Below are 21,733 nucleotides of genomic sequence, written 5' to 3' on the forward strand. Positions count from 1 at the left end.
GGTGAAGACACACATGGCGTTTTTGGGCCGTTTTTGGGCCGTTTTTACTTAGTGCGTTTTCAGATCGTTAAAAACGCATGCGTTAAAAAACGCATCCGTTTTTAAAAACGCATGCGGTTTTTGAAAACGCATGCGTTTTTGTCCGTTTTTCCGAAATTGCGCAATGAAAAACGGACAAAAACGCATGCGGTTTCAAAAAACGCATGCGTTTTAAAAAAACGGATGCGTTTTTTAACGCATGCGTTTTTAACAATCTGAAAACGCACTTAGTAAAAACGGCCCAAAAACGGCCCAAAAACGCCATGTGTGTCTTCACCCTTAGGGTGGTGGTACACGTGGTGTTTTGAACCCGTTTTTAGGTAGTCTATTAAAAAATCGCATGCGTTTTTGAAATCTCATCAGTTTTTTTACCGTTTTCCCATTATCTTAATTGAGATAATTGGGAAAAACGTTCAAAAACTGATGCGTTTAAATAAAACGCATGCGTTTTTTAGTGGGCTGCTTAAGAACGGGTTCAAAACGCCACATGTGCCACCACCCTTAGCACCTTAACACATGGTGCTTGTTCCCAATCAAAAATGCTTAGGGTGAAGACACACATGGCGTTTTTGGGCCGTTTTGGGGCCGTTTTTACTAAGTGCGTTTTCAGATCGTTAAAAACGCATGCGTTAAAAAACGCATCCGTTTTTTAAAAACGCATCCGTTTTTTGAAAACGCATGCGTTTTGTCCGTTTTTCATTGCGCAATTTCGGAAAAACGGACAAAAACGCATGCGGTTTCAAAAAACGCATGCGTTTTTAAAAAACGGATGCGTTTTTTAACGCATGCGTTTTTAACGATCTGAAAACGCACTTATTAAAAACGGCCCAAAAACGGCCCAAAAACGCCATGTGTGTCTTCACCCTTAGGCCGTATTCACACGTTGCATTTTAGTTGCGTTTTGAAACGCATAACAGCAGTTGGGGAAGAGATGATTTGCCTAAGTACATTACTGTTAACATTTGCATTTACAAGTGTAAGTGGTGATAATAGTGCATGTGCTAACAATGTGTTTGCGTGTGTTTGTTAACAAATCAAGTTAACAAATGTGTAACAGTAAACTGTAATGTCATTTGGCAAATCGCCTCTCCTCAGCTGTTGTAATGCGTTTCAAAACGCAATGAAAACGCAACGTGAGTAAACACGCCCCCAGGTCTGAACACATCTGTGTAGCTAACAGTTAAACATGCCTCCAAATCTGTGTGACGATCTTCAACGAATCTGCATGTGTTACTGTGGATTTTGTGACAGATTTTGGTGCGGAAAGGTTCCAGGGCAGCGGTGGTGAATGTGTAGCATGAGTGCCAGCGGCGGTATTCAGAGCCATATCTTTGGGCACTTCTGCTGCAGTCCAAGACAGCCCAGGACAGGCAGGGCCAATTTTTAAGTGACACATCCTACGCTGCCAGACGCAGGAGGAGCTAGTAGGTGTGGACAGGGTTGCTCTATCTTTGGAGCTTCTGCTGCTGGCCCCACCATTTTTCTCATTTGGGGGGCCCTGGAGGGGAACCGTAATGATAATCTGAATTTCTCCAGCTTTTTTTAACTGTATTGGTGTCCGAGCGACACAGATCCGACTAAAAGTCGTGGCAGAGCAATAAGTTACTGCTTAAAGGGAACCTGTCATCAGAAATTGGTCTAATAAACCACTACCAGTATGTTGTCTAGCAGCTTTAAACCTTCCAGGGCATGTTTCTTTCATGGCCCTGCATGGTTCCATCATCCACAAAATCAACTTTGGAGTGATATGTAAATTGGTTGTATAAAGTCAAGGAGGCAGAGATTTTATCATGGAAGTCCAGCTCTCCCTGCCTCAGAAGGCCTCCTCCCCTGTGATTGACATCATGCACAGGAGTTCTGGTTAGTGATTTCTCTAGGTGAGGGACTGTCAATTACTATGAAGACAATGTTCTGAGGAAGAGAGAGCTTAACTTCAGTGTTAAAATCTCCGCCTCCTTGACTTTATACAAATAATTTATACTCACTTCAAAGTTGATTTTCTGGATGATGCCACCATACTGTGTCATGCAAGAAACATTATCTAGAAGGTATTCAGCTGCTTGACAACATTTCTCTATTAGGTGTTTTTCTTAACATTGGTCTATTAGGTCAATTTCTGCTGATGGGTTCCCTTTAAATTGTTGGCACTATGCAATAAATAAGTGGGTTTTAGTTGTAGTTTGGGCACTCAGTCTCTGAAAAGTTTCCCATCACTGCCCATCATAGTCATGTGACTGGAGCTCAGTAATTCAGCATAGGCCACAAATTCTCCAGTCACATGACCTCTAGCATGGCAGATGCTACAGGAAGGACATGTCTGTTTGGCACCTCTCCAACACTGATGAAGGGAGAAGAAAAGCCTAATGCAGATTTATCCGCATAGGGATTTTTTGAAGGAGTAAAATTGCATGTACAATCGTCTATGATGGGGTGCAGTGGATTAGCAAAATAGATGCGTGTAGAGCTTATCAAAGGAAGAGATCTTGGAATTCCTGAGAACTTTGATACGTGTCCCATGGGATCCATGCAGTAATGCATCTTGTTTTATAACCGCAATTTGTAATGCTACCATCAGTGCTTACATAGGTACCCTCTGTACCTATGTAAGGAATGATGGTAGCATTACAAATTGGATGGATGTATAGGTGGATAGAAATAAAATAGATGAATGAATACATATTAGATAAATAGTTGGATAAATGATACATTAGACAGATTAGATATCAGATGGATAGATAGACAAGATATGAAATGGGTTGATGGATATAGATAGGCAGAGAGAGAGAGGTCGATAGATGATAGAATACATAACTGAAAGATAGATGATAGAATACATAACAGATAGATATAGGGTTATAGCTTGTTGACATATTACATAAACTTCCTGGGGTGACATGATGGCCACCAATGTAAACAAAGCCATCACGCTCCGAAGTCCTCCCTCCCTTTAATCCCTGGGTACACAGAGTCCATGCCTGTGCATAAACATAGCTGGATGTCATGTGTCATATATTTCAGACACAGTGATAAAACATTCCTCTGCATATCTAGCCAAGGTATTTCAAAGGTTACGTGGAGAGCACAAATATGCTAGAGTTCATTACGCAGGACTTTGTCATAGAGCACTTGTGGGGCCTCAGGGTACGGTGTTTATCGTGCCAGCAGCTGATGCGAGACTGCTGCATTGCTGTACTGCAGCGCCGCGTTCACACACAAGCTCATCCTCGCCGCTGCTGTATCTTCTCTGCAGACCCAGAGGACTGAGCCCCTGCTGCTCGCTGTCCTTCATCTATAACTAAAGGCCAGCGAGGAGGAATAATACCCAGTCCTGCTGATTATCACACAGGGAGCAGGAGCTCGGGCACATCATGGCACTTCCCATTACAATCTTGTGTTCTTTTTTTAAAATATTTTTCAGTATATTTCATTATATAGTGTTGACATGAAAATGAAAGAGGCTTTTAGTGTATAGAAACTATACAAAACCCATCCACACACTATGGAGGAAAAACGGGAGAAACCCGGTCCCAGCTCTTACCATTACAGGGATTGTCCCACATTTTCAAGTCATTCACAGTATAGGGCATATATAAACCAGCAATATAGATGCGGGATAAAGCTATACTACAAACATCAAGATCGAATGATCAGGCTTTAATCTAATTCTGTTCAATTAAATAAAGCTTTTGGAATTCATTTTTTTATATACAGGATAGGGGATAACAAGATGATCAATGAGGGTCCAACGGCTTGAACCTTCATTCATCACGAAAATAGGACCCTTTGCAATCCAGATACAAACTTGGCTCAGTAGTATAAGATTTTTGGAAATTGCTGAGCACAGTGCTCAAGTATTTCCGGCACTAACAATCACTGTCTAAACTGAGATACCTGAGGACTGTTCTCAGCAACTGGACACATGTTAGACGTGGTGCATTACCTATTACTGAGAACGGGACATTTCTTCTCTGGATCACTGTGGACGCATTCTCTTGATTGGTAGGGTCTCAGCATTCACCTTATTATCCTGTGGACCATCCCTTTAATTATCCTGTGGACCATCCCTTTAATTCTACATGCACTTTTGACCAAGCCGATCATACATGTGTATGAGGAGGTCTGATAGCCTAAAGTGGGGCGGAACGTTAATTCAGTCAAGAGCGAAGTTCATGTGTTAAAGATTTGTTCAACAGGTTCCACATTACAGTCTCCATCATAGATCCACCTCCTTATTTCTGAATGTGTTGGCTTAAAGAGCATCTACTACCAGGACGAAGGACTGTATGCAAATGAGCCTGAGGGGCTTCAAGCTCATTTGCATACATTATTTCATCCTGGTGGTAAATGTCCTCTAAGTTGCAGTTAAAGGGATTGGTCCAAGTTTAAAAGTGATATTATAACTTGCTGATTGATGAAGTAAAGGCGTGCAAAGTACTGGACAGTGACTGGAGCTGCCACTCCCTTCATATGAGGTACAACGGACCCCTGTTCTAATGATCCATCAGAACCCCACCGATCAGCAAGTTATCATCTATACTCAAAATACCTTTAAAGAAAACTGTAATGTGCACAGGATCCGTGGGAGTCCCTTTGTCAGAAATTCAATAATCACGGTATCCTTTCCTTTAGGGGCTAAACACTTTTACGTTCTTTTTTTTTTTTTAGAAATTTTTTAGGCGTTTTATTTTTATGTCACTATTTTTAAATATGTCCTACATATGTGCAGCTGTTTTAGTGGGGTGCAGGTTGAAGATTGGTATCAATAATGGAGTACAGTCTGAATATTTGAAAACGAATGGGCTGCACTTTGATGATTAGAATAAATAACAGAGCAGGGGTGTAGCTGCAGGGTTAACAGCCATAGCAGCTGCTATGGGGCCTGCAGAGTCAGGGGGCCCCCTCATCTGACCTGACACTGAAGAATGGAGGATGTGCACCATTATTTACATGTTATCCTGCACCTGTACAGCATAATATGTATATAACATATATGTGATGTATATATATGCTGTACGTCTGTATATGGCACTATATGTCTGTGTATGTCCCATATCCCTATGTATGAGGGAAGAACAGTATGTTTATCTATATAAGTATATACATGTTTGTGTATATAAGAGTGTAATATGTATATTTTTAAGTGAGAAGGGGCCCCATTCAGAAGTCTGCTATGAGGTAACTGCTATTGGTCCCAGTTACGCCCCTGTAACAGAGTGCGGCAGCTTGGTGGATGCAATCTGATGTTCTAGATACATTGGGGCAAATTTACTTACCCAGTCCTGTCGCGATCCCCGATCCGACGAAGATGAAGTCCGGCGCGATTCATGTAGCTCGTGCGCCCGATTTTCTGCATCCGTCGCTTCCCCGCCGCGGTCCGCCGGAGTTCACCTTCTTCTACCTGGTGCTTGTAAGTGCGTGTCTTGTGACCCAATTTCCGATGTTAAATCCTGCGCGTCGTCCGAATTCATCAGATCGTCCCTGATTTGTCACGCGTGAAATCCGACGCCGATGCGCCAAAATCCGATCACGCGCCCCAAAATCCAAATGCGGCACAACTCGGAAATCACCGGGAAACGCGACGAAAATGCGCTCTGCAGACCCTTAGTAAATGAGCCCCATTGTGACTGCACCTTAATAAGGATGAAAAGTGGGGTTCAGTTTGATGACTGGTATTAATAGTAGTGCACAAGCTTAATGAGCCTGATCATCAGGGCATATAGTGAGTGCAGCCTTATGATTAGGGGATTTGTTTTATGAATAGTCGGGTGCAGGATATATTATCCGGGTGAAGGCTGATGGTGGGGTGCAACTTGACTGCTTAGTATAAATAAGGGTGCAGGTTGATTCTGGGTATAAATACAAGGGTGCAGGTTGATGCTGGGTATAAATACAAGAGTGCAGCATGATGCCGGGTATAAATACAGGGGTTCAGCCTGATGCTGGGTATAAATAAATACAGGGGTGCAGGCTGATGCTGGGTATAAATACAGGGGGCAGCATGATACTGGGTATAAATACAGGGGGCAGCCCGATGCTGGGTATAAATACAGGGGGCAGCATGATACTGGGTATAAATACAGGGGGCAGCCTGATTCTGGTTATAAATACAGGGGTTCAGCATGATACTGGGTATAAATACAGGGGTTCAGCCTGATGCTGGGTATAAATAAATACAGGGGTTAAGCCTGATGCTGGGTATAAATACAGGGGGCAGCATGATACTGGGTATAAATACAGGGGGCAGCATGATACTGGGTATAAATACAGGGGGCAGCATGATACTGGGTATAAATACAGGGGGCAGCATGATACTGGGTATAAATACAGGGGGCAGCCTGATTCTGGTTATAAATACAGGGGTTCAGCATGATACTGGGTATAAATACAAGGGTGCAGGCTGATGCTGGGTATAAATACAAGGGTGCAGGCTGATGGCGGGTATAAATACAGGGGTTAAGCCTGATGCTGGGTATAAATAAATACAGGGGTTAAGCCTGATGCTGGGTATAAATACAGGGGGCAGCCTGATTCTGGTTATAAATACAGGGGTTCAGCATGATACTGGGTATAAATACAAGGGTGCAGGCTGATGCTGGGTATAAATACAGGGGGCAGCATGATACTGGGTATAAATACAGGGGTGCAGGCTGATGCTGGGTATAAATACAGGGGTGCAGGCTGATGCTGGGTATAAATACAGGGGTGCAGGCTGATGCCGGGTATAAATACAGGGGTGCAGGCTGTTGCCGGGTATAAATACAGGGGTGCAGGCTGTTGCCGGGTATAAATACAGGGGGGCAGGCTGATGCCGGGTATAAATACAGGGGGGCAGGCTGATGCCGGGTATAAATACAGGGGGGCAGGCTGATGCCGGGTATAAATACAGGGGGGCAGGCTGTTGCCGGGTATAAATACAGGGGTGCAGGCTGTTGCCGGGTATAAATACAGGGGTGCAGGCTGTTGCCGGGTATAAATACAGGGGTGCAGGCTGATGCCGGGTATAAATGGCGGGGTGCAGCCTGATACTGGGTATAAATACAGGCGGGCAGGCTGATGCCGGGTATAAATACAGGGGGTGCAGGCTGATGCCGGGTATATATACAGGGGGTGCAGGCTGATGCCGGGTATAAATACAGGGGGTGCAGGCTGATGCCGGATATATATGTACAGGGGTGCAGGCTGATGCCGGGTATAAATACAGGGGGTGCAGGCTGATGCCGGATATATATGTACAGGGGGGCAGGCTGATGCCGGGTATAAATACAGGGGTGCAGCCTGATACTGGGTATAAATACAGGGGGTGCAGGCTGATGCCGGGTATATATACAGGGGGTGCAGGCTGATGCCGGGTATAAATACAGGGGGTGCAGGCTGATGCCGGATATATATGTACAGGGGTGCAGGCTGATGCCGGGTATAAATACAGGGGGTGCAGGCTGATGCCGGATATATATGTACAGGGGGGCAGGCTGATGCCGGGTATAAATACAGGGGTGCAGCCTGATACTGGGTATAAATACAGGGGGGCAGGCTGATGCCGGGTATAAATACAGGGGGTGCAGGCTGATGCCGGGTATATGTACAGGGGTGCAGGCTGATGCCGGGTATAAATACAGGGGTGCAGGCTGATGCCAGGTATAAATAGAGGGGTGCAGGCTGATGCCAGGTATAAATAGAGGGGTGCAGGCTGATGCCGGGTATAAATAGAGGGGTGCAGGCTGATGCCGGGTATAAATAGAGAGGTGCAGGCTGATGCCGGGTATAAATAGAGGGGTGCAGGCTGATGCCGGGTGTAACCATGAATGCCTGGTGATGGGCATCGCCTCCCCCGGCCGCCGGTCACCTTGTGAAGGACGCACAGTGTGCACTGACGTCTGCGGCGGCGGCTGTGGGGGAGGCGCCTGCACATAACAGGAACCTGCATCACTCGGTGCGGCCGCGGCTCGGAGTTCCGGTGCTGGGCACAGACGTGGCGGAGTCGCCGTGTAATGTGGCTCCGGTGGCCCCGGCACATCGCGGCGCTGCCCGCCAGGTGACCCGCTCCTAACCACATCTGCTTTTCTCTCTCTGCTCCTGTTACAGCTGCACAAGCCATGCAGGATGATTTACTGATGGACAAAAGCCAATCCCAGCAGAGGCAGCAGTCAGCCCCCTCATCCCAGAAGAGCTCAGAAGCCCCCAGTGCTGCAGAGACCCCCAGCCCTGAGAGCACCCCAACTCTGAAGGAGAAGATGCAGATGGAGTCCCCCGTGTTGCCTGGTCTGAGCTTCCCCCAGCAGGAGCCCCCCACTGGCCCTTCCCTGTCCCCATCCTTCGGAAGCACCTGGTCCACCGGAGGGACTGGCAATGCAATGGATGACAGCTTTTTCCAAGGAATTACCCCCGTCAATGGGACCATGCTATTCCAGAACTTCCCTCACCACCACGTCAACCCTGTATTTGGGGGCACATTCTCCCCCCAGATGGGTCTAGCACATCAGACTCATCAGCAGCAGCAGAGAAGATCCCCGGCGAGCCCCAATAACCATCCCCCCTATAACCAGAGAAATGCTTACAGCCACCAGGCTATCCTGACCAATAAGCCCTCCACATCCTCCTCTTCATCACCGTCCCCTTCCAGCTGGAATAACCAGCAGAACGCAGCCTGGAATAACCCCTCCAACCCCTGGGGAGGTCTACAGCCCGGCAGAGACCCACGCAGGGCGGTGGGGGTCGGAGTAGGTGTCGGAGTTGGGGTGCCGTCACCACTCAATCCGATATCCCCAATGAAGAAACCTTTCTCCAGTAATGTGATTGCACCTCCCAAATTCCCCCGAGCTTCACCTCTAGGTCCCAAATCGTGGGTGGAAGACAACGCTTTCAGGACGGATAACGGCAATACCCTTTTGCCCTTGCAGGTACTTGATAATCTCTGCATGTCTGATGCTTAATCTTTGTTCCATGTGTTGTGTCCTCTTACTATCAAACCTTTACCAGCAACGCCGGGGTTAAACGTTCAGGCGTGATACGGCCTGTTCAGACTTGGCATATGCCACCGGCAATGTCACCTCTGACTCCACTGCAGGTCGTATCATTATAGTTTATTTTTTTAAAGATAATTTTTCACACGTCTTCGAACCTCTGTTCTGTTTGCTGCTTTGCCATTTTTCATCCCTTTTGTGTGCTGCTGGATGAAATTGCTCTCAATTTCTATATTTTTTTTTTTGGTCAATCCCCATTTGTTATACTATGTAGATACTACAGATACAAATTGCAAGACTGACTGTAGTTTGATATTGACGAGGTAGGTGGGTACAATGTTTGCAGTCCTATGTCACGATCACCTACCTGCTTGATCATTACATGTTGTACACTGCAGTGACGCATCACACTCGTTTTTTTTTAGTACTGTCTCAGGCATGTGACATCTGCAGAGAAATGTCTTGCTGCGTGTTTTGTGAAGGCTTCACACAATGACCGACGGCTTCCGTCGTCTATCCTTATAATTTGGAAATGTTTCCACTTTTGCTAAAAAATCAGCGGTGACACGGGTGACGATAGTGAATGGTACAGACCTGGTGTAGAGGGGATGTTTGTGCAGCCGTGTAACAGCTGTTGGATAAAGGCAAGTGCTGAAATGCCTTTCATTGTAGCTGAGTCGTCTTGACATTTCGGGTTAATCTGCTCGGTTGACATACGTGGCTTTATTTTTCCAACATTTTTTTTTTTAACCTGTCCTTACTAGGTAGGGCAGCGTTCACATTTGCATTGTAGGCTCAGGAATTAGTACAGAACTGTACTGTTTTGTCAGTTAGAATTGCATACAATATGATGGGGGAGGCTGGTGGACCTGGCTATAGTTTGTGGGGGCTGTTGGTGCACGTCATGTCGTGGGTCTCATAGGAAATTGACCTTTAGGGTCGGAGTTTGATCCACGTTCAGGATTTACTAGCGGCAAACCCAATACAGCTAAACTGAACCCAGCAAATTCATATGATTGGTTCAGGTCCTGTTGATACATGGAACAACTTCATAGGTCTAAACTCAACCTTGTGCGGACAGCTTTTAGGCAAGCTTTACTATTGGATAAAGCCTGTAGCCCACAAGTGAGTTTTGTCCAAGAAGTCCAGACACCTGCAGGAATTACTGGACCGAACCTCCGATTACTGAACTGATTGGACTTGCTGAGTTCAGTGCAGTGATACCAGGTCAGCTCTCATAAATCCCACAAACCTAGCTTGTAGGCAAGGGATGTAGAGGAAATCTAGGGCTGTATTCACACAGCATTGTGCTCGCCCAGGCTGGATTCTGGGTGAGTACAGGGTCCGTAGGAGAGGTGAGTGCTCCTTGCAGCCCGATCTGGTAACGTCGTGCTGACAGACCGCGTGCTTACCGCATTGTGACCAGGAGACATTGAAATCTATGGGGGTCGTGATCTGGTCTGCCTTTGAACGGCCATCTGAATGAGCCCCACCATTGGCTTATAGGCGTATTTACCCTTAATGCTGGTGGGGTAGGATTATATACCAGATAGGTATATAAAGCTACAAGTATATTAGGAGCTCAGCTCCTGTAGTTGGGTTAAAAATAACTTTAATCTTTACGTAAATCAGTGCAAGTTCTCTGGGAGGAGTCACCAGAGCCCCTCCGGTTCTGGCTCTTGCAGAGGACTTCTAGATTTATCAGAAGTGTCTGAGAGAAAAACTGTTGGAGCTCAGTTTTTATTTTTCCACAGCTGTTTATAAAATGAAAGCTGAGTTCTGATTGGTTTCCATGGGCAACTTCAAAAGTTTTACCTCAGACACTGATAAATCTCCCCAATTTCAATGGCTCTAAGCCTAGAATACTCGGTTGTCCAGTATAATAAAATTAAGTATGAAGTTGCTCTATAGGGAATTCTGAGTATCGCCCGAAACCCAAGAAAATTTTAGTAGTGGCCACAAAAACATTTTTCTTCTTCTTTTTCCTATAGTGATACATTATAAAAGGAGTGAAAAAGATGGGCCAAACCGTAATCATGGGGATGAAGAGACTCCTTGTGTCATATATCTCTATGATGCTTGGAGTCCCGTCTTCTGCACTGTGGTTGGTCCGTGAAATTATGCCAGGCCACAGTTTCATGGACCATCTACAGTCGTGTGCCATGGACCTAAATATCTGAGGTGCAAATCTTCCACAGAATCTCCACCTCTGGTAAACCCTGTTCCTTGACAGATCTGTGTACAAATACTTCAGGTGCAAATGAGTCTTTACTGACCGAGTTTTCCTCTGAGGTAAATGTTCCTTGACAGATCTGTGTACAAATTCCAAGTGATGAATATTTTGGCCTCCAGCAGGTGCACGGCCTTTATAATGAAAGAAAACGTACCCTAGTGTCAGATTGCAGGCCAGGATAGTACAGAAGAAATTCTCCAAAAGCAGCAGGACGTTTTGCTGATCTGTAGATTGTGTTTTATTAGGTATAAAACTCTGCTTCTACTCGAGTATATACGGTACATGAGTATAAGCATAGTGGGATTTTTTTCAGCACAATACTCAAGTATATACTGTAATGTAGTTTACACCGGAAAAAAGCACCAAAATTCTGGCTGGCATTTATATAATTTTTGTCAGAAATCCCGATTTTTTTTTTTTTTTTTTTTTTTTTTTTTTTTTTCCCCCCCACTAGGCCACTTCCCTTTTCTCGGACATAAGAATGTGCAAAAATTTTTATCAGGAAAAGCCTGATAAATCTGTCCCAGTGTGAACAGAGTTGTAAGTACTTATACAGTGTCTTGACAGTCTGTTCAACCAGTGAAGGAACCCATAATACGCCTTTTACGTTACTTTGCTTTACTTCCATACACTTACATAGACCCTGTGGTCAGTGTGTCTGCTCTTACAGTAAAGAATCCTGTCTATAATTTTTTTTTGGGGGGGGGAAATTCTAAATCTACTTGATGCAACATAGGGTAAGGTATAAAAAAATGTCACTCGGGCACTTCATGGGGTCTCAGCACATAATTCCATACAGAGGATTAGACTCAATGTCAGATTCATATAAAATCAAATAATATGTGATTTGCGTTTTATTGTTGGAATATCAAGAAGCCAATCCCCAGATGTGTTGTTACTAGAGGAGAATTGGGAATTCAGTATACAGGCATCTGAGGTCTAACACTAGATCCTCACCTAGAATTTACTGGTGTCCAAATAATAATAATAATAATACTGGTACCCAAATAAGTAAATTTGCATGATGCGTTTTTTTGAAGTAGAGGCTACTGCTCTCTTTGTATATTTTTTATTTTGAACTCCCTCCTTATATCTGAAAGTGTCTTAGAGTAATATTTTTTAGATTTTTGGAGAACCCCTCTAATCATCTCTGTAGGGTGTTGTGTAATATGGGAGCGCTGTATGACTGCAGTATAGTGATAACCCTGCTGTGTAAGCATACTGCCCAGGGTTTGGCTGATAACTGGGGCACTGTGTCTTCATGGTTGTGTCACAGTGGTCACAATACTTCCCTTTACAACGATGTCATTGTGACACTATAGCAATAAAGCAAAGGTTATTTTCTGCGGTATACAGAAATTGACTTCTAAATGTAACTGTCCCCATTTAACTTCTGAGGGCTTATGCCTACGGACGGTAGTGGGTTTGTACATAAGCAGACTGCGCGAGTTGCAGAAGTTTGTAGCTCTTTTTTTTTTTTTTTCTATTGTTATCGGCTTTTGAGCAGACCTCGCATGCTGGATCCAGGGGAGTTTCGAGTAGTCTGTTTAGAGAGGGGAATGGGACCCATTGGTCAAAACCTCGCTGGTCATTAGCTGTCCTTTTAATAGAAGACGACATAAAATCTTGGCATATAATAATCATAATAATCCGGGGGCAATTCACTCATAAATCCAGGCACTGTGACTTTGTTAATCTTTAATATTTGTTATTCATGGCCTCCTCTCTTCTAAAATCGACTATTTAAATTATGCTAATGAGCCAACCCAAATTGTTGGTGGTCCTTAACCTGTGGAGATGCATAGATCCATTAAAAAGAGATGTAGTCACAACATGAAAACCATGGGCACCATAAGCTGATGGGTTGCATTGTATGGGATGGATTTTATGCCCAATGCCCAAACTGAAATTTAGGATTTCAGTACAAAACCCCTCGTGCTTCTGTTCTATAATGATCGAGTTGAGCGATCTTCACAGGAGCATGCAGATCCCGCAGAATCTCCGGCTCGCTGTTACACCTGTTGCTCGGCACAGGTGGTTTTTTTTGTGCTTCTGTCTCATAAAAGAATAGGAAAAACACAGAAATTACTCCCCTTACCTGAAGGAAATGTATAGAAAACAAACAGACATGAGGACCCGGATGACTCCGCGGTGCGCCCTGTGAGGCCATGACAGATTAGGAAACATTAACTTTTGGGTAAATGTGTTCTTACCCTGCACGTGCTTCTCCGGGTTGTAAATGGAAAATAGAGACACGTGGGGTCAAGGAGGATCAACGCACTTGTGTAACTATACATAATGCCCCATACATAATGTGCAGACAGCAGGGAGCTATGCAGTGCCAACATGTAGCATTACAGCTGTCAAATAATTAATTTTTTTCCGAATTATGTTCAATGACCGACAAGAAAAATACGTCTGGCAGGCAGATGAATTTTTTTCCCTTCAAAACAGACACACGGATAGGCGGCTTAAAGCAAATGAATGTAAATCGGACAACAAAAATGCGCATTAAGGGCAAATGCACGTAAGAATGAAAAATCGTTTGTGCGCTCTCAGATTTTTGGACGGACAAGGCTGCACAGAATGCCATACTTTTTACAGATCATAACGCAATGTCCGAGTTAGAGCCGGTAACACAGACCCATTGGGGAGATTTATCAGGACTTGCACTCCAATTCTCTGCTTCGCTGCCTTGTGAACTGCCAGGAATTGCATGGAAAGGCAGGGCCCGTGCCTCCAAATGTATCCACCGGTGCCGGAAAGGTGGCACCATCACGAGTGCCGGGTATGAAAAATGTTGATAGAATAAACTCTTGAGCTTTACAAGTTTAGCGTAAAAATTATCCATTCTTTTTGACAGACTGTAAAATGACAGAAGATAGAAGGTTCAAACTCATCCGGAAATCTACCATCAAAATGCATAATGGTAAACCAGGGACATTTACCCATAGATCCAGGCAGCGTGACTATGATAATCTTATATTTGTTATACATGGCCTCCTTCCTTTCACAATAAACTTTTTAAAATAATGAGTCTGTAAGGCTCTTGGGGGTGTTACCAGATCCCCTCTGTGCTGCAGCTTCACAGGCTGTTAGACGGTTTCACTCTTCCCCTGATCTCTCAGCGTTTTCCCCCTCCTCCCTCTGTCTAATGTAATCTCACTAAAGAAGTTTTAGCACACAGTAGGAGGGGGAAAGTGCTCCTGCATAGTGTAACAGCCTGTGGAGCTACAGCACGGAAGGGCTATGGTAATGCCCCCCCCAAGAACCCTTCTGTCTCATTAGCATAATTTTAAAATTTGATTTTAATAGGAAGGAGGCCATGAATCATGAATATAAGAAGATTATCACAGTCACGGTGCCTGGATCTATGAGTAAGTGACCCTGGTTTATCATGATGGGTTTTGATGCTAGATTTCCATTAAAACTTATGGAGGGATCCGAAAAGGAAGCCGAATGGAAACGTTTGTGGACATTGAGAAGAGGGGTCTGCTGTAAAACCGCAGGTTAATAAGAGTAAAAAGTATAACAGGTCCTGTTCATCCCCTCTTAGTGTTTTAGTACATAGTATCTGGGAAGTAAATGGGCTTTCCTAAAAAGTCCATAAACCATCATAGGCGCAAAAGAAACGGCGTGGTGTAGTATTTTGTGATGATCTATGATTGCTATCTACAGTAAGTAGGTAATAAATTGTATGCATTTTAGACTGTGTATGATGTGTAAGTACATGGAAGAGGGAGGTGGATATTCTGGGTCTGGTTAGTGCAGTCTTTACCCTTCTTTATATGTGGTTACACCCCTCTGATGAGTAACCTATTCATAAAGAGGAATGCCCCGGATGCCTGGAACATTATTTCTTTGGGAGGAGTGCGCTGTAAGTCATACCAGATTAGTGAACTTTTTTTTTAAAGGTTTTAACATATTTAACATAATCTTATCTGTATAATAATTATAAAGTATGCATTGATATTGGTCACCTATAGAACTGTGTTTTAACCCATCATGGGCTTTGCTACCATGGTTATGTACCAATTCTGATTCTTACAGGGGCTGTACTGGATTAGAGATGTTCATGTTTTTAAAAAAAATAGTGTCATGTCTGTCTTAATGGGAGTCTGTATTCAGAAATGGACCTGATAAACCAGTAGATGATGTTTCTTTCATGACCCAGTGTGGTGGCAACATACAGAAAATCAGCTTTTAAGTGAGATGTAAATTGGTTTTATAAAGTCAAGGAGGTGGAGATTTTAACAATGAAGTCAAGCTTTCTCTTCCTCATAAAGCCCCCAACACTGTAATTGATGGTCCTGCATCCAGAGACGTCACTAACCTGATCTCTTGAAGTCCAATGTATGATGTCAATCACAGAGGAGGAGGAGTTCAGAGTTTACCATCTTGACTTCAGTGTTAAACTCTCCACCCCCTTGACTTTACACAAGCAATTTGCATTTCACTACAAAGTTGATTTCCTGGATGATGCCACCACACAGGGCCATGAAAGAAACAAACTAGAAGATGTTACGATGCTTGATAATATTCTTGTAGTGGTTTATTAGGCCAGTTGCTTATGGCAGGTTCCCTTTAAGGCTACATTCACACGAACGTATGGGGGACGTATATACGGCCGACGTATATACGGCCGATATACGTCCCCCATACACTCCTATGGGCGCACGGCACCCTACGGGAGCGGTACGGTGCAGCACACGTGCGGCACCGTACCGTTCCGTACCCGGGAAAAAGATAGGACATGTCCTATCTTTTCCCGTAATACGGGGCCATGCGCTATAGGTTGCTATGGAGAGGGGCGGGGGTGAGCTGCGCTCACCTCCTCCTCCTCTCCCCGTACACTGCCGTTGCCCGCTACGGTACGGTACGGGCGGGCAACGGCAGTGTGAATGTAGCCTAAGGTTGTAGCTGTTATTGCTTTTTAAACTTTTATTTAATTTTACTTGGTCTGACTTGTAGTACACAAAATCTGATGCCAGGTGTGCTAATACTGATCCCAATTTCTCCCCTATTCTGAAGGGGAATCTAGAAGTTCAATAAATTCTAGAATTACGCCATGAAAAAACGCATCTTGTTTGGGGCTCAGGTGCACATTTAACCCTGCAGCCTTCGCATCCGATTTTTGCTCCCGTCCTTCCTTGCATCTTTTGTCATGTTTCTAGTGTAACCGCTACAAACGGAGATGTTTAGTCTAGCCGACTATCTCGGCAAACTAGCAACTAGGTCATAAACACACTACTTTGAATATTTAATGCACAGCCATGTTCCTGCAAATCTTGGCACTAGACGTATAAATAAATGAGGTTAGAAGATATTTTTTCTGGCAAACAAAGCCTAAATTTGTAGCGGCAGCGAGAGCCAAGAAGGGAAAATAAATGCTGTTTGATGTAGATGAGGAAGAGGTTTTTTTTTTCTTTTCTCTTTTTGATTCTATTTTTAATGACTCTTTATTGTAAGTGAATTTCTGGAGATTTATTTGCTTTGGGATTTTGGGGAAATATAACGGGCAAAGAATAGAATATGTATTTTTTTTTTTAAGTATTATTTTTTTTAAAGCATCTGCTAATTTATTGCTACAATGTAAGAGGCTAATTGTGTTTTGATAGTAATGAATCCATCATTCTGACCCCCTCTAAGACTACATTATATATAGGATGAAAGCTACTGCTGCAGACGCTCATCACATGCACAATCCCCGCCTATGGATGATGAAAATCGGTGATGAACCTACGTGAAACGCTTGCAGATTTTCTTGCACATGCGGCCGCAGATTGTGCAGAGAAGCTCCATTCACATTGTAGTGGTTGTGCCATGGTACTACAACTTGTCTGTATTATTTCATTATGGCCACTACACAGTGAATGCATCTCCCATGGAATAGCTGATCATTATTGATCTAGGTCTTTGAACTGCACAGATCTAATAAAGATGACCCATCCCAAAGATCCAAAAAGTTTTTAAATCTGGGGATTTGTGTTTTCTTGGGGGCATTTTAGATCTTTAATTAGGACCCGATTAAATGCTGCAGATCCTCCTCATCCTAAATAAACTTCATATTGTTCTACTGCAATGTGTGGCTTCCTCTACAGTAGATATCTATTTAACCAAATTGAGTGTCGATGGAGAGGAGTCTGTAAGCTGATCTTGTCAGTAGATGTAAATTCTTCCACCGTCAGGTTCTCCATCCATAATTTATGCTTTTACCAATTGTCTTTGGAGACTCGCATAGACATAGATACTTTCAGAACTTCTTCTCTGTTACATTCCAGGCAACTTTCGGAGTACATTAGATGCAGCTTTAAAGAGGACCTGTCACCAGATTTTGCCCCCCCTCCCCTGACTAACAATGCCTGCTGATAAAGGGTTACAAGTCCTCCCCATATCACCTAAAACTAGCTGCCAGTGAGACACTATACCTTAGTAATTTTTCTGATGTGCAAATTAGCTTTTGTGACTCATCTCTGGTATCTGTGACTCTTCTCTCTCCCGGGCTGGCAGTGAGACACGCCCCATTATTGTGACTGACAGCTCTGTGTCACTTCAAATCACTGCCCTGCCTCCTTGTACTGGGGGTCCATCTGCTAATATTAAACTACAGACATATAATGCTCTATGTACAGATGGGAAATATTGTGTACATTTTTTTTACACGAAGCCTTGTATTACATTCATGACATGTGACATCAGTGACATCATCGCAGAATAGCAAACTGTACACCATGTATGTGATGAAATCACAGCGGCCTCCATGAAGGATGGAGGGTAGTAGAAGTGTATGGAGGCTGTTTTGTCTTCATGTGATCAGATACATGCATGGGGTACAGTTTGCTATAAGAGGCTGAAATACCTGAGATGATGTCACTGTGATCACATGACATGATCTGTGACCAGTGAGGAGGCATGGGGAGTATAAGATGGGAGGGGCCGGATGAACAGGACAAACCCCCTCTGATGCCAAGGAATATAAGATAAAAGGTAATTTATGTGGATGTAAGCGAACAATTTTTAGCTCAAAGAAGGGTGTCAGACAGTTAATAGAGCTCTTTTGGAACCTGTCATTGGCTGTATATGTGCAAATGTGGTGACAGGTTCCCTTTAAGGAACAATGGATGACTGATATTTGATACCTAAAAGAGGTGGTTTAGAGGTATATTTTGGAGAAGATTTTGATACCGAGGTCTGTCTCAGGACCACCTCTTAAATAAAAAACCCAATAATAACTCTATGTGAGCATGCCCTTGATGATGGATGACATTAAATGGGTTGTACTGTGTTTTTTTTTTTTTTAAGTTTTCACCTATCCACAGAATAAGGGATAACAGGTGATCGTTGAGGGTCTATCGGCTGGGATTCCCACCAATCTCAAGAGCGGAACCCCATTAATCTGGACATCTGAGGGTCCCCTTGTTACGAATTAATAGAGCGGCATTCTATACTCTATGGACATAGTGCTTGGCTATCTCTAGCACTTCCATTCACTGGAGACAGCCGAGCACTGCACTCAGCAATTTCTGACATTCCCACGCTATGTTCGGACCCGATATGGGTTTCAATATCGTGATCAGCAGTCTGATCTTCTCTGATTAGCCTATGGATAGGGGATGACATGCAAACAAGGTACAAGCCCTTTAAGTGAGGGATGAGGTGGTTCAACTGCCCGGACCACAAGTCCCCTTATCTGTCCTATATTACAGACCCATAGCTGTCAAATCCTTTGCTCCATAGGTTGCATGGCTCAATGGATAGCGGCTGCTAGACGTTGGCAATACGGGGACTTGCCAAGAGATACTTGATCAGAACCCCCTGTCATCAAACATTAATCCTCCTGAATATCGACCAGTTTTACAATGCTGTGAAATGTGTTGAAGAATTAAGGACATTTGTATTATTCCCCCCCCCCCCCCAATAATTAATAATAATAAAGAAATTACCTATGAAAATTCTTCTGCATCCCAGTTTACCTCTTAAAAACGTAATCAAATTGTGGTTGTCATTTTGGTCCGAGCCCAATATTCCCAGATACGGAACCCCAGCGGGTTCACAGTATTTCTTTATTGTGTCACTATGTTGACCAGGATAATTCTAGCCGGCGTTTCGGGAGGAGCACTATTTATCCGCTCTCATTGTGTCTGGGTGAGTAAACCTTTTCAGCTGAAATCTTTTGTTTGTGTCAGCAGAGGAAGCTTTTAGCTTTTATGTGTTGTGCTCGCCGGGGAATTTGACAGAACGTATCCTTTCATTTCTATTGGGAAATTGTAAAGTTTCTGCCACAAAATACGGCGTTTTTTTTTTTTTTGTGTGTGTTATCCTTTGCAAAAATTTTTTTTCATGCTAAGCCTTTCAGTCGACCTGTACTTCAACCGTCCCTCTTTAGAGCAGAAAATATTATTTTTATAGAAAAATTTTACCCATTCTAGTGAACTGGGCTCCATCCATAGAGTTTGACCTGGACAAGGTAATAGAAACCACTGTTCTGAGCAGATGGTGCTGGATCCCCCTTTGGTCACGTAGACCAGCGACAAAGAAGTTGTGCCCATACTTTAACTTCTACATCCCACTCCTTCTCAGAGGCTGGGATTTTGGACGCTTGAATGACTTGCATGTGTAAATCTCGAAAGAGAAGATGAAAGGTTAAACCTATTTCCAAAGACCTTCAAGTGGATATTGAGAATGATCTTGTCCTTACGTGGATATCTTGGTTTAAGTGAAGGAGAATATTTCTCGCATTTCATTTTATTTATTGTAAACCTTCCGCATACATTAGCTTGGCAGTAATGAAGCCAACCCAGATTTTTTTGAAAACCCCTTCGATATGGATTCTGACATTTTTCTTGAAGGTTTTTCTCACCCTCACCAGTGATGACATACCGGTGGTGTATCCCATAAATCTCTCGGAGGTGCAAATTCCAAACGGAGGACGTATGTTTGTACATGCTCTCTTACTTACTACATACGGTCCTTGATGACATCATTCATTGGGCATGTGATGTGTCAATGGTGACTGCTGGAGCCAGAACATCATATGCACAATGATATATTCACAAACGGCCCAGGAGTAGTAGACTGTCCCAATGGGGGCTAACATACGCACAAAGAAGAGGTAATTATAACTTTTCCTTCAACTCCCATGTAAATGCTATAGAAGCAGAAAATGCCTCTAATGGGGAAACTCTATTATAAATGGTCGGTATTATTGTATGCCTTTTACATTTGCTGTTTCTTCTGTTTTCCTTTATAGATTGCAAGCTCATGCGTACCAAGTGTTTGTGCATATTCTCTCAAGCACTTGGCTAATGCCAGTAATACTTTTGATCTCTTTACTTCACAATGACTTAAAAGCTTTTTAAAAGCTTCATCTTTGCAGTAGTGCTGCCTTTCAAGTAGAGGACTTGGCCTCCTCAAGTACAATCTCATAACGTCTGGCGGAAAACTGCTTCATACATCAGATTTCTTTTAATGGACACTTAAGTCTTGCTGCACCTCAAACAGATGGAAGTGGGGACACATTTTATAGTGTCGGTGGCTTCAGATTCTGTCTAGAAGTGGCCAATGTGATTATTGCTTTTCACTCGAAAAGATCAGCATTTGTTGTAGTTTTATTATGGAAACTCTTCCGATACAAGTGCCCAAGTTACCCAACAAGAACTGTCTAGGCTACTTGAGAAACTTTCCAGATTTATCTTTGCTGCCCCCCCCCCAGTGATCTGCAGAAATTCTTTCGTGGGATGAGGCTGTGCTTACTGATGCACCATTTCTATCTTGGAAATACAAAGGAAAGAAAACAAAGGAAGGAAAGCGCAAATTTCAGGTTGTTAGATTATTCTTTACAGTGATAGTTGGTTGTGACTAATACACAGCCTCGAAAGGTGAGCAAATGACTTTTTGATGGTGATTCACTGGGGTCCTGGGTTAGAATCCCACCCAGGCCAACACCTGCAAGGAGTTTGTATGTTCTCTCCGGGTACTCCAGTTTGCTCCACACTCCAAAACATACTGTTAGGTTGTTTAGATTGTGAGCCCCATTGGGGACATGGACCAATTTGGCATGCTTTGTGCAGCGCTGCGTAATCTGTGTGCGCTATATAAATAAAGGATTATTATTATCCACGGGGCAGCCCTCGGTAATACCACTGTCCTAAAGGTTTAGTGGGTCTAGTACATCCAGGGGTTTTGAGCATACACTCACCGGCCACTTTATTAGGTACACCATGCTAGTAACGGGTTGGACCCCCTTTTGCCTTCAGAACTGCCTCAATTCTTCGTGTCATAGATTCAACAAGGTGCTGGAAGCATTCCTCAGAGATTTTGGTCCATATTGACATGATGGCATCACACAAAAATCCAAAGATGCTCTATTGGATTGAGATCTGGTGACTGTGGAGGCCATTTGAGTACAGTGAACTCATTGTCATGTTCAAGAAACCAGTCTGAGATGATTCCAGCTTTATGACATGGCGCATTATCCTGCTGAAAGTAGCCATCAGATGTT

At 43.6% G+C, this 21,733-nt stretch overlaps 1 protein-coding gene across 3 annotated transcripts in view; it reads left to right on the forward strand.

Moving 5' to 3' along the window:
- Positions 1-21,733, forward strand: part of CPEB3 (cytoplasmic polyadenylation element binding protein 3) — a 74,030-nt gene that overhangs the window by 4,035 nt on the left and 48,262 nt on the right. For 2 of the 3 annotated variants that reach the window (XM_072131329.1, XM_072131330.1), the window contains exon 2: positions 8,122-8,936. The exons of the other annotated variant lie outside the window; for it this stretch is intronic. In XM_072131329.1, coding sequence (XP_071987430.1) covers positions 8,133-8,936 — 804 coding nt within the window. In that variant the 5' untranslated portion in view covers positions 8,122-8,132. The remainder of the gene's footprint in view (positions 1-8,121; positions 8,937-21,733) is intronic. 3 annotated transcript variants of the gene reach the window in all.

Source organism: Engystomops pustulosus, chromosome 11 (genome assembly GCF_040894005.1).
Source record: "Engystomops pustulosus chromosome 11, aEngPut4.maternal, whole genome shotgun sequence".
NCBI lineage: Eukaryota > Metazoa > Chordata > Amphibia > Anura > Leptodactylidae > Engystomops > Engystomops pustulosus.